A 14844-nucleotide genomic window follows, 5' to 3' on the forward strand; every position below is an offset into this window, starting at 1 on the left:
ACTAGGAGTAGGGTCGCCTGTCCAATCTCATGGGTTTTCTCCTGGTCCTCCGATTTCCTCTCACTGCTAAAGACCCCTACGCGCAAACGAATTACTGAAATAAAATTGAACCATGTGTTAGTCCCGAAATGACCTAGTTTGTGTGTGGACGTTAATCCGATGCTTTTTCTCTCTCTCTCTCTCTCTCTCTCTCTCTCTTTGTTTAGTCCTAATGGTAAATGTAAATATATATGTTGCCTAGTATTTTTTTGACTGTTTCTACTTTTGGTTTAATATAACATAATCAGAGGGTCGAGTCCACCACATAACAATAAGGTATTGTGTATGAAAGTAATTTTAAAATTTCTTTGTCTAGTCCTGATGGTAATTTTGTTGCCAGTGGAAGTCATGATGGTGCTCTGTATGTGTGGAATATTACAACTAAAAAAGTTGAGAAGGTGCTCAAAGACCATAAGTAAGATATTTTATTATCAAGTTTACTTATGTAATTAAACATACATTATGCAAGAGCTAAATCTGCCTATTGCAAGTCTTTCTTTAGGCCTGAAATGTTATAAACTATTAATTAGATATTTATTAACATGAAAAGACCGTTATCAACTCTCAATGGCATTGGATATCTCCTGTAGTAAGTAGATTAGAACAGTTCAGCCATATTTTGATTTAATTTAAAAATGGGAGAGCTAGGCTTAACTTTGAACAACCAGTACGGTGGTTACAATCAATGTACCTATCTTGTCAAACCTTCAAAAGCTAATATCTTCGCTCGCAATAGAGTAATTTAAATGAAATTTTCAATATATTAATTTTGTTTTCTATTTTCGATCTATTTTCGAACTCTTATAGCAAAAATGGCTAGTTCTTTATCTAAATCCTACATAATGTATCTTTAAATAATGTAAGTGTAGCTAAATATGATGGACTTTTATGTGATTCAAGTGTAATTACACATGATGGACTTTTAAGTGATTCAAGTGTAACTACACATGATTGACTTTAAAGGCTCAATACCACTCTTGTTGTAACTGAATAATATGTCCCAATCTTTATTCTGGTCAACAAATTGTACTATTTTACAATATTCCAATTAATTGATGATACAAATTTCATCTTAACACACCTAATTTAAAAAATTGGAAAAATTCAACTAAATGATTTGAAAAGCCTGACATAAAGCTTTTCAAATGTTACTTGGATTTAAAAATATTTTTGAACCCTCTGGACAAGTAAAATAGGATTTAATGGATAATTTACACAACAGGTAGGACACTTAAACATCTAGTACTTAGAATAAGGCTATTTTTTATTTTCTGGAGCTGTCAAGCCAGCAAGAGTGTTATTGTCCCCTTAAGTGATTCAAGTGTAGCTGCACATGATGGACTTTTAAGTGATTCAGGTGTAACTACACATGATGGACTTTTTTAAGTGTAACTACACATTATAAATATGTCATAAGTCCTCAAAAGATATCCTTGGGCAGTTTGAATTGGTAAATGACCCTTAAACATACATTATGCAAGAGCAAAATCTGTTTATTGCAAGTCTTAATTTAGGCTTCAGATGTTATAGAAATTATAAATTAGATCTTTATTTAAACAACAAGCCCAAAATCAACTCTGTAGACCCACGGATGGCTCAGCTACAGCTCGGATTTAAATAGGATTTCACTTATTGATAAATTCAAATATGGCGCACCCTAATGAGAATACGTCAGTTAGATCGAGGCTAAATGATAGAGTGTACTTAGCGAGGCCGCTGTAGAGCGTTTCCGCATGCCATTGAAAACTTTACTTGATAATCGAGATATGTAGGTGGAGTTAACGCCTGTTAATCAAACGTTCGGCCAAGGTGAAGGCACATTTCACTACCATTTCTAGTCAAATATTACAACGATGTTCAGAATAAAGTAATTTGACTGAAATTTTCAATAAATTCTTCTTTCATCATCTACTTTTGAACTGTTATAGCAAGAATGGCCAACTCTCTATAAAAATCTCCCATAATAAATCTTTAAGAGTTTGAACATAATGAAGTTTTAAAACAAAATAAAAATATCAGCATCAGATAATCTCTGGATTTCCATCAGATTGAATAGAAGCACATAAAAACAGTTCAGATTAAATCGTAGGTGATGTTGACTTGTCTTGATTAAATCCTATATATATCCTCTGCTGTGGAATTTCAAAATATTGACAGACTTTCTATTTAAAGTAGCTAAGTCTCTAACTCAATATCATCCAAAACCTTCGACAATGAAAACATGAATTATTTGTCAATTTTAATCAACATTGGTGTTGTGATCTTACCGGAAAAAGATGGGCTTCTGATATCTAATATTTAAGACAAAATAAACATTTTACGATTGGTACACGAATCGTGTACCATAATGCGTTTCAGCGCAATTTGTAGCAAGCGACTCGAAGAACGAGGTTAAACATTTTCCACAAGTCATGTCAAACGGTGATCCCCATATTCGTATCTGGAGAACATGTGCAATAAATACTATCGGTGTAGACTAGAATAACCAGACACTAGAGATTGCCATTGGATTGAGACTTCTGGCGTATTTCGCCGAACATAACTGCTTTGAAATTCGAGTAAAAACGAGAACGATTGAATGTAAATCAGTTTATTTACATTCATATTACATTATTATATACATAGTGACCCATTTGTGTCAATTTGTAGGTCCCAAATATTAGCGATTTAGCTCCTTTAACATTTCTTTGTAATACTGAATGGAATTTAATCAACCCCTTTAAAGATTCCCGTCTTCATGAGCCTAGTCCGAGCAAAACAGTAGGATGTTAAACCTCATTTCATTTCCTTTAGAAGGGGGGGGGGGGATGGATTGCTGAATGGTTAGCGCGTGCGCGTTCTAACATAAGGTCTGTCATTGAGTTAACTGGCGTGGTTTCGATTCCCCGTTTGTACGTGACAAGGAGTAGGGTCGCCTGTCCAACTTTGTGGGTTTTCTCCAGGTCCTCCAGTTTCCTCCCACTGCTAAAGACCCCTACGCGCAAGCGAATTATTAGAATAAAATTGAACCATATGTTAGTCCCAAAATGACCTAGTGGTGTCGAGTGGATGTTAAACCCCATCTCTCTCTCTCTCTCTCTCTCTCTTTCTCTCTCTCTCTGGGTTTTCTTGGGGTCTTCCAGTTTCCTCCCACTGCTAAAGACCACTACGTGCAAGCGAATTATTGAAATAAAATTGAATCATATTTTAGTCCCAAAATGACCTAGTTGTGTCGAGTGGATGTTAAACTCCATTCCTCCCCCTCTCTCTCTTTCTCAATATTGTAGTTTGTAAGGGATTAACAACCCCTTAAATGACTTTAAATTAGAGGGAAACTCGTATTATAACTGACTGTGTCGAGTGGATATTAAACACCCCCCTCTCTCTCTCTCTCTCTCTTCTTTTAGAAATTCAATTTTCACAATATTATATTTTACAGGGGATTAACAACCCCTCAAATGACTTTAAATTAGAGGGAAACTCGTATTATATCTGACTGTATAATTTTTCTATGTTTTTTTTTTCAGTCATGCAGTTATTGCTGTAACATGGAATCCATGTGGTGCTTCAATAGTCAGCTGTGAGAAATCACGTAAAGTTGTTGTTTGGTCCGATTATTAATAATTACAAACAACGTGATATTTTTATTATTTATAAACAGATGTTATATATTATCATTCACAAAATCATGACATTAGGATATAGGATACAGATGTCGATTTCACAAAATCATGACCAAGGGCGTGACCCTATTTGAGTCTTCCGATTCTTACTAATAAAAGCCTGAGACAATAGCATGAGTATAACCATTTAAACATTAGCGAAGAATGGCAATTGTTTTCTTATACAGTACTGTGTTGGTCCGAATGAGTGGGATATGATCTGTCTCTCCTTGACTTGTTTGTACAAGTGCTGTTAGTATAATGAGTGTGATAGGATTTATTTACCAGAATTAGAACAAAATGAATGACAATAGAAAGTAGATATAGTGTATATAGTAATAACAGTAAAAAGTTAATCAAATTTAGAAATGGCGGACCTATTAATTTGTTAAATAATACAACTGATTCACGATATTATCATTGTCGATAATCTATATCATAATTGGTATTATTCATAACCTCGTTGTCTATTATTCATATCGTCATTGTCAATTATACATACCATTGTATTGTCCATACAATAAATGGTATTGTCCATACCATAAATGGTATTATCCATACCGTTATTGGTATTATCCATACCGTTATTGGTATTGTCCGTACCATAATTGGAATTATCCATACCATAATTAATGGTTTTGTCCATACCTTAAATGGTATTGTCCATACCGTAAATGGCATTGTCCATACCATAATTGGTATTATCTATACCATAATTGGTATTGTCCATACCATAATTGGTATTGCCCATACCATAATTGGTATTGCCCATACCATAATTGGTATTGTCCATACCATAATTGGTATTGTCCATACCATAATTGGTATTATCCATATCATCATTGTCTATTATCCATACCATCATTGTCTATTATCCATACCATCTTTGGTATTATTCATACCACAATTGGTATTATATGTCTGGCATGTATATACCATAATGTTCTTCACCCATTACAGCCAAAGCAGTTTAAGTTTTTCAGACGTGCAATCAAAAATCATTTTTGTTATTAAGGATGGGTGATTTGATGATATATGTAGACTATATTCAAACTAATTAATCTATCAAAAAATTTCTTCAGATCCCTCTCAAAATATTGTATTCGCGAGGAAATACCCCAAGATATAAAAAATCTATTTTTAGAAATCATGTTTGTCGCCTAACTTGATAGAGGGAAGGCCCATTTTCAGAATATATTTGCCGTTACTTACTGTCCATTTTCCATACATATTAAAATCATATAAATTCATCTTCCAACTTTTTTTTCCACTGTTCAAATGCAGAGTCTGTTTAAATCCTCAATGTTCCCAAAACCACCTAACCATTCGATCAAGAAATAGTAACTGCTCCCTAAGTCAAGCTGGCAGGTAATAAGCCGTCGGGTTGACAGTGGTATCTTGACATTTTTGCACAGTGCTTGCCCCATGTGTGTTTTTCAGGGAATCCAGTATTTTTCTAGTAAGATTAGGCATCTCTGCTTTCCATATATACCAAATTTGCCATACTTTTATTTGAAATAGATACCCTGTAAATACTTTTGTGAGAATGTATCCTTAAAGCTGCTAATTTGTAATTTTGTGAGAATGTATCTTTAAATTATTCCCAAATTCCAAAATTGATGAAAGTAGTAGACGAAAACAATGATGATGTTGACAAAATTTTAAAAAAATTACAATTCACAATCTGATTAAAACAGAGATCCTTTTTCGTTTCTTTTTTTTTATAGTTCAAAATTTCGTTTTACTTATCTTTACTTCACTGGGATCTGGAAGAGTTGTTATATAACTCGCGTTCTGGTTGAAGTGACGGACTAGCCAATGAAACTGTCTGTTACGGCGAGTTCTTGGCGTGCTGTGCACGAAACTGTAGGCCATAGTGCTGCTGTCCGGGCAAAATTTACCTCGTAGCACACTGACGTATGCCCGTCTTCATTAGCCCAGTTCGGAGCATAACAGCAGGACGTTAAACCCCATTTCATTTCATTTTGTTTCCCGCTTGTCAGGTTGGCCGTTTGGATCCCCTTGTACATGTTGACATGCAGGTCATTTAGTCGTTGGAATGTGCATGCACAAAAATAAACCCTTGACAGTTGGAATTCAATTAAAAGTAAGCATAAACACTGCTGTACGGGCAGAATTCCCTGGTATACCTCTCTTCATTATCCTGGTTGGTGCAGAAAAGTAGAAACGTTAAACCACATTTCATTTCATTTAATTTGATTGAAACGTTGAAATAAAACATAGGGAAGTCTAATCGTCCACATAAACCTTGTGTTTTAACATATTGTTTAAATATACTAATGTGACATTCTTCTCCAATAAAACCACCTTTCAAATTAAACTGCTGAGTGTACTATTCAGACATAATTATCAATTTGATTAAAACACAAATCCTATTTCATTTCGTTTTTTTATATTCAAAATTTTGATTTACTTATCTTCACAACACTAGGATCTGGAAGAGTTGTTATATAACCTTTGTTCAGGTTGATGTGAGGGATTAGCCAATGAAACGGTCTGTTGCGTCAAAATCTTCTCGTGCGATGCACGAAACGGTGCGAATTCCAGTAGAAACATCAACGCTGATCATTTAATCAAATGTCTGATGTCAAAGGTCAAAAGCCGCTTGTATGACCCTTGACACGACTTCCCACTTACAACTGGTCAGATCTCCACGTAGTAGAGGCCATCAAAGGTATAAAAAAACGAAACGAAATATAGATCTGTATTTTAATCAGATAGGCTGAATTAACTTTTTACTTATATATTTTAAAGCTTTAATAATACAAACTCATTTATTTCTTGTATTTTCCGTTATTCACAAAATTAAAACCCGATTTTGTCTGTATTTTATTGTGAAAAACAGTAGATATGAAAATCATATTGTAAAATGTATGGCTATCGTTATTGTTAATTTACTTTCATTTTGAAAATAGAATAATAATAATAATGATAATATTTGTATTGTGCAGCTATTCAATCCACTAGGGAGTGCTCTAGGTGCTAGAAAATATTCTCACTTTATAGTGTTTATGATAGTGACTAAATAACCATGTTTTCACTTTGGATTTAAAAACTGACACAGAATCACATTGTCGGATATTTTCTGGAGGTGTATTCCAAACAATTGATGCGCTTAGTGGCTGTCTTCATCCCATTTGTATCAATACACTATGATTTCATTAATTAAAATACATTTAAACAATAGCACAACAAGACTTTGTGTAGATTAGGGGTAAATTATTTGTTGTTCCTATTGAAATGCTATAGGTGGTGGGTAAAACTATTAGAATTAGAGATTTCATTTTTATCATGAATTCAATCCGTCTCTTTATAATTAATTTGTCCCTTTTAAATATGCATATCAATCTTCAACAATTTCGTCTTCATTCCATTACAATCTGATTCAATTACAGATCTATATTTCGTTTCGTTTTTTTTTTATATACTTTCGATGGCCTCTACTACATGAAGATCTGACCAGTTGTAGTGGAAGGTTGCATCAGAGGTCGTACGAAGGGCTTTTGACCCTATGACAGCAGACATTTGATTAATCAATCAGTGTTGATGTTTCTAGTGGGTTACCCACAGTTCTGTGCACCTGATGCCAAAAACTCGCTGTAACAAACCGTTTCATTGGCTAATCCCTCACTTCAACCAGGACGCCAGTAATATAACAACTCTCCCAGATCCTAGTGTAGTAAACACAAGTAAAACGAAATTTTGATCTATATAAAATGAAATGAAATAGGATCTGTGTTTTAACCAGATTGCATTCCATAACCAAGGTCTAAGAGCACACAACATACTGTGATGTTCTTACCTCCTATTAGAGGTCACACTGCATCATACATAATTTACAATCTACAAATAATTTACCTAGCACTACTGCCCTACTGGGAAGACTGTAACACAGGAATAGAGTGTTTAATTCAAGGACACACAGATGTAACACATAGCTACAGAGATAGCTTGCTTAACCACTACTTTATTGCCCTGTTGGGTAGACTGTAACACAGTAATAGTGTGTTTGATTCAAGGACACAAAGATGTAACACATAGCTAGAGCTAAAGATATAGCTTGCTTCACCACTACTTTATTGCCCTACTAGGTATACTGTAACACAGAAATAGTGTGTTTAATTCAGGACACAAAGATGTAACACATAGCTACAAATAGTTTGCTTCACCACTACTTTATTGCCCTACTGGGTATACTGTAACACAGAAATAGAGTGTTTAATTCAGGACACAATGATGTAACACATAGCTACAAATAGTTTGCTTAACCACTACTTTATTGCCCTTTAAAGATTATACTAAATTTATCAAAACACAATCATCCCACTTCAGAAAATGAATGTCGTTGGGAGAAAAAATATTTTGTTATATTTTATTAAATTATTTATTTATTTGTTTGTTATTTGATTGTTGTGTTTTGAAATGAATTGAATTGTTATATAATTTGATATTATATATCAAACATCACATTAGAATGTCACTTAAATAAATCATGCAACTTGTTTTTAATATTTATTACTTTTGATGAGTTAAAGATACATTGTGTAAGATTTAGATAAAGAGCTGGCCGTTCTGACTATAATAGATAATTCAAAATTAATATATTGAAATTTTCATTTAAATTACTTTATTTTGTGCGATATTATCGCTGTTTGACGTTTTGACATTGATTTTTATACGCCCACATTGAAATGTGGTCGTATATTGTCGTCGCCCCCGTCCGTCCGTCGTCCACAATTGCTTGTGGACGCTCTAGAGGCTAAAGTTAATATCCGATTGACTTTAAATTTATATACAGTGTTTAAGGCCATGAGACGAAGAAGCCTATTGATTTTCAGCGATTTCCGATAATTACTGCCAAAGTTATGGCCCTTGATCACTTTGAAAAATCTTGTGGACGCTCTAGAGGCCAAAGTTAATATCCGATTGACTTTAAATTTATATACAGTGTTTAAGGCCATGAGACGAAGAAGCCTATTGATTTTCAGCGATTTCCGATAATTACTGCCAAAGTTATGGCCCTTGATCACTTTGAAAAATCTTGTGGACGCTCTAGAGGCCAAAGTTAATATCCGATTGACTTCAGATTGATACACGGAGTTTAAGATCTTGAGGCGAACAAGTATATTGATTTTCAATGAATTTTTATGACTTGGAACAGCTAAATCCATGATATAGTATTAAAAGTTTTGTATACAAAACGTTAGCATGGGGCAGAACTTTATAAAAAACAAACAAATTCTAATGGTTTACTGAGTTGTTGCTCTTAATCAGATTTTAGTGTATTATAAATGTTTCATTACCGAAAAAAGTAAAAATATGCGACAACTCTTGTTGACTGCCCGGACGATTTAGCTGCTGTGGGCGTATGTTTCGTTGCCTGGCAACCTATCTTTTATTATCGTAGCAACATTACTTGTTAATCGAGACTCAGCCTCACTTCTCTATTTTTAAATTGAATCATTATTAAGTTAAATCATTATATGGTGTTGATATTTTAATCCGTTTACATCTGCACCATTCGATTGAATAAATGTCTAAATGGTAATGGGGGGGTTGGGTGGCTGAATGGTTAGCGTGAGCGCGTTGTATCATAAAGTCTGTCATTGAGTCGACTGGAGTGGTTTCGAATCCCCAGGTGTACGTGACAAGGAGTAGGGTCGCCTGTCCAACCTCGTGGGTTTTCTACGGGTCCTCCGGTTTCCTCCCACTGCTAAAGAACCCTACGCGCAAGCGAATTATTGAAATAAAATTAAACCATATGTTAGTCCCGAAATGACCTAGTTTGTGTCGAGTGGACGTTAAACCCCATTTCTCTCTCTCTCTCTCTAAATGGTAATTTATATAACATTTGAAGCCAAAATAAAAACCTGTAATAGGCAGATTTAGCTCTTACGTAATGTATGTTTAATTACTTTCTGTAGGGGTAGAGCAGAACACGTTCCTCCGCGCGGGTACAGTAGAACATTAAACCCCGTTTTTTTTCTTTGGGGGCTGGTGGGCTGGAAAATTTACTTTCAATGTCATAACTGATTTTTTTTTTTCGGTTTCACTGCACATTTGTCTTTTTTTAATGTTGATGTTTTCAATCAAATATTCGTAATTCTGCTTGTTGTACTTACGTCATGTGATTACTTATTGCCCCGTGTTAATGGTGTTTTTTTGTTTTTTTTATATTTTAATAACTTATTGTACTTGTTAACAATCTACTAAAAAAAAAAAGTGAGTTAGATTGAAAAGAAATTTGACTTGTTGGGGGAGGGGGAATGGCTATTGTATATGTGTGAAATAGCTTTATTTAATGTCCACTTCCACCGAAGTGATATCGCAGACAAACTATTGTATACTCTGCAAAGAGTCCAGAATATTCTAAGGCTGGTGCTGCTCTGATTATTCAACACCCGTTTTATTTTTGTGTTAGAAGCAAGGGATGATATTTGGTAATCAAATACGTGTTGGTTATATTCGGATCTCAAGGATTTAATTAAAGATGCATTATGTAAGGGACGATCTTTGGTAATCAAATACATCAGTGGTTCTCAACCTTTTTTTGCCAACAGCACACCTTGAAACACATGAAAAAATAGCGGCACACCTGGCTAAATATATATGAAAAATATTGGAAAATAAAGCATGGCAAGTCATAGATGGCATACAACCGTAGACACAGACTAGTCATAGACACATAGAATGACTCAAACTAAATAAAGAAAAACACAGCTATAAACTTATTTTATTGCAGTGTTTCGAATTTCATCAGTCAAATAACTAAGAAATTTTCATAGTGTGCTGTTCAAAAGTTCGCGGCCCACTTAGGAAGATCTTGCGGCACACCTGTGTGCCACGGCACACTGGTTGAGAATCACTGAAATACATGTTGGTTATATTTAGATCTCCAGGATTTAATTAAATATACATTAGGTAAGAGTTAAATCCTCCTATTACAGGTCTTTTTTCACGCTTTAAATGTTATTTAAATTATTATTTAGTTAGACATTTATTCACATGTTAAGCCCATAATCAACTCTATAGATGGCTTGGATATTAACTGAATTAGACCACCCACACCATTTAATCAGTTAACGAAAAAAATGGAAAATCAAGACTTTGTTTATTATTGTAACAAGGACAATCGAGACTATGCTGTTCTTGTCAAAACTTAAACATTAATACTTTTGCACAGAATAAAGTAATTTGAATGAAAATTTCAATATATTCATTGTTCATTATCTATTTTTGAGCTATTATAGCAAGAACTGTCAGCTCTTTATCTAAATCTTACATAATGTATCTTTAAATGTTTTCACTGTTTAACATGAGATGATTTTTATTCCAATGATATATTTGTTTGTTGTAAAGAAAAAAAAAATACACCTTGAGTCAAGTTGAGGTGAGAAAAATAGAAGCTAGCTATAAAAGGTGTTCTTTTTGTGATAGTGTGTGTGAATTGTCATGGATTTATGTGATGCATCTGTTTCCTTGAATACACTAGTCAACTTTTTAGAGCTTGATAAATGCATTTTGTGACTGGTAATAACAAGTGAAACCTAGCAATCACACCATTCATAGCATTCATTCTAACTAAGTCTATTTATCTTATTTTCTGTGAAGCTTTATTTTTTAGTGACATATCAAATCTTTCAAGAAAACCATACTGATATTGTATTTAATAAAGTTGATTGTAATTTTAGTTAATTAAATGCTAACGGGAAGTAAGTGCATAGATCACACCATCATGTTTTGTAATTTGTAGATAATTCTTGAGTTGTATATGTTACTTCTTCTTAGTAAAATAAACAAAAATAAAAGAATAACAAATGAATTTCCCCATCCTTTTATTATTAATGCTTAGATATGTTTGGACAGTGCTCAGCTTTTATTATTAATGCTTAGATATGTTTGAATACTGTGCAGTACTTATTTTAATGCTTAGAATACTGCTCAGCACTTATTATTAATGCTTAGATATGTTTGAATACTGTGCAGTACTTATTATTTATGCAAAAATATGTTTGAATACTGTGGAGTACTTATTATTAATGCTTAGATATTGTTGAATACTGCTCAGCACTTATTATTAATTCAAAAATATGTTTGAATAGTGTTCAGCACTTATTATTAATGCAAAAAAATGTTTGAATACTGTGCAGTACTGTGCTTAGATATGTTTGAATACTGTGCAGTACTTATTTAATGCTTAGATATGTTTGAATACTGTGTAGTACTTATTATTAATGCAAAAATATGCTTGAATACTGTGCAGTACTTATTTTAATGCTAAGATATGTTCGATTAGATATGTTTGAATACTGCTCAGCACTTATTATTAATGCTTAAATATGTTTAATACTGCTCAGCACTTATTATTAATGCAAAAATATGTTTGAATACTGTGCAGTACTTATTTTAACGCTTAGATATGTTCGAATACTGCTCTGCACTTATTATTAATTCTAAGACATATTTAAGCAGGGTATATTGACTATTTTTAATGTTTTGATATGTTTGAACAATGCATGGTACCCGTGGTAATTATGTTTTATTTTAATGCTAAGATATGTTTGAGTAATGTATAGTAATATGATGGGGGTTGGATCGCTGAATGGTTAGCGTGCGCACGCTGTATCATAATGTCTGTCATTGAGTCGACTGGTGTGGTTTCGAATCCCCGGTTGTACGTGACAAGGAGTAGGGTCGCCTGTCCAACCTCGTGGGTTTTCTCCGGGTCTTCCGGTTTCCTCCCACTGCTGAAGACCCCTATGTGCAAGTGAATTATTGAAATAAAATTAAACCATATGTTAGTCCCGAAATGACCTAGTTTGCGTCGAGTGGACGTTAAACCCCATTTCTCTCTCTCTCTCTCTAGTAATATGATAATATTAACAAGAAGGAGAGAATGAAGTAGAGTTGAACTGACAGGCACTATTCATCTTTCTATCCGTGTCAAGATTAGTGTCTATTTCAGACGGTTATTTACTTAAAGGACTAAAAGCTGATGGGGTGGACATAGACAATAATATGTCTTCTTAATCTGATTAAAATACAGATCTATATTTCGTTTCGTTTTTTTATACTTTCGATGGCCTCGACTACATAAAGATCTGACAAGTTGTACAGGAAGGTCATGTCCAGGGTTGTGCAAACGACATTTGACCCTGTGACGTCAGACATTGATTAATCAATCAGCGTTGAAGTTTCTAGTGGTTTACCCACATTTCCGTACATGGTACGCCAAAGTCACGGTAACAGACTGTTTCATTGGCTAATCCCTCACTTCAACCAAAACGGCGGTAATATAACAACTCTTCCAGATCCTAGTGTAGTAAAGACAAGTAAAATGAAATTTTGAACTATAAAAAACGAAACCAAATAGGATCTGTGTTTTAATCGGATTGATTTCTTCTAAAGCATTTAATTTATCAAAAGTAATTTATATACAAAGACATGGCTTATTTGCAAACTGTGCTTTCAATTCACACATTTTTTGTGTGGGAAACTTTTTTTATTTATTACATGTGTCAAATAAGCATAAATAACATATCGTTGGTGAAGTGTCAAAAGGGTGTATCTAAGAATTTCTAAAGATTAAGAAATAGGACCTTTTGCATTTCAAAATTTCCACAAATCATGATACAACATTTGGACACATGATACCCAGAACAGTTTCAATTGGCGTAGAGATACACAACTTAGACAGAAGTGTGCATATTAATTAAAAATGCAAAAAAGTGTATTTGACTAATTTCCCGAGATACACTCTTTTGACACTTCACCGACGATATAAGGAAAATAATGATTAATTGAATTTTTTTTTAAGTAAACCACACAGGACGGTTACTAATTAGCCGTTGTTATAGAATATTGATATATAATTTATACAAATTGTTGTTGTAATATTAATTATCGTTTGTGTACATAAAAATAATAAAGATAAAAATTATTCAATAAATTCTCTATTTTGTTAACCTTGGTTTCAAAAATAAAACTGCTTCAGATATTGTTGCAAGAGATTGGCAAGGTTGAGTGCTTATCAGAATCTAAGGGATATTTGAGATTTATCAGAGTGTTTATGATGCTTGGTGTATCTTGGGAGAGTTGGTAGTCTTTCAGAATCCTGGAGAAAGTTTAGGAGTATCAGAAAAGTAGAACGTTCAACCCCATTTCTCTGGGTTTGAAGGTTGGGTGTCCATCCTGGGGATGGTTGGGTGTCTTGCTGTATTACAAATGATTGGGTGTCTATCTGAGTCCTAGGGAAGATTGGGTTGAGTGTCATATGAATCCTTGGAAAGGTTAAGTGTTTATAGTCTCTTGTAAGGTTGAGTGTCTAAGAGAATCATGGCCCAGGTTCACAGTTGGAATTCGAAATAAGGGTAGACCAGTGGTTCTCAACCTTTTTTTGCCAACGGCACACCTTGGAACACAGGAAAAAATAGCGGCACACCTGGCTAAATATATATGAAAAATATTTGAATTTTGCAAAATAAAAACATGGTAAGTCAGACAGCATACAACATAGACAGAGACTAGTCATTGACCCATAGAATGAATCGGCACACTGGTTGAGAATCACTGGGGTAGACTGTAGTGCCGCTGTTTGGTCAAAATTGATTTTACTAGCCTGGTTGATGCGGGACAGAAGAACGTTAAATTTCTCACTGACTACCTGATGATGGAAAGTCTTATCAGAATCATAGAGGACATTGATGGTCTATAAGAATCCAGTAACCTGTGCATCCACCAGAGTCCTTGAACAAATCACTGTATCTATCAGAGCCCATCAGAATGTCTATCACTGTCGTTGAAGAGATTCTGAGACTTTGTCAGAATCCCTGGGAAGGTCAGTTTTTTTCTATTAGAATCCAGGGGAAACAGGGAATCTACCAGATTCTATTCAGATTTCAGTTTCTCTGACCTTTGTGGGTACCAGAGTCTTGATGATGGTCAGTTTATCCATCAAAAACCCAGTAAATGTATGGGTGTTTACCAGAATCCCTGGGAAAGTTGAGGATCTGAGGAAGATAGAGAGAGAGAGAAATGGGTTTTAACGTCCACTTGACACAAACTATGTCATTTCAAGACTAACATATGGTTCAATTTTATTTTAATATTCCGCTTGCGCGTAGGTGGCCTTAGCAGTGTGAGG

The 14844-nt window shown here is 34.2% G+C and overlaps 1 protein-coding gene across 1 annotated transcript in view; it reads left to right on the forward strand.

Annotated features, from left to right (window-relative positions):
* LOC126812681 (autophagy-related protein 16-1) overlaps positions 1-8176 on the forward strand; it is a 36652-nt gene extending 28476 nt beyond the window's left edge. The window contains exons 16-17 of the mRNA XM_056098302.1: positions 356-454; positions 3546-8176. Of these exons, the coding sequence (XP_055954277.1) occupies positions 356-454; positions 3546-3639 (193 nt within the window). The 3' untranslated portion in view covers positions 3640-8176. The remainder of the gene's footprint in view (positions 1-355; positions 455-3545) is intronic.
* Positions 8177-14844: the final 6668 nt, after the last annotated feature.

Source organism: Patella vulgata, chromosome 1, assembly GCF_932274485.2.
Source record: "Patella vulgata chromosome 1, xgPatVulg1.2, whole genome shotgun sequence".
In the NCBI taxonomy this organism is placed as follows: domain Eukaryota; kingdom Metazoa; phylum Mollusca; class Gastropoda; family Patellidae; genus Patella; species Patella vulgata.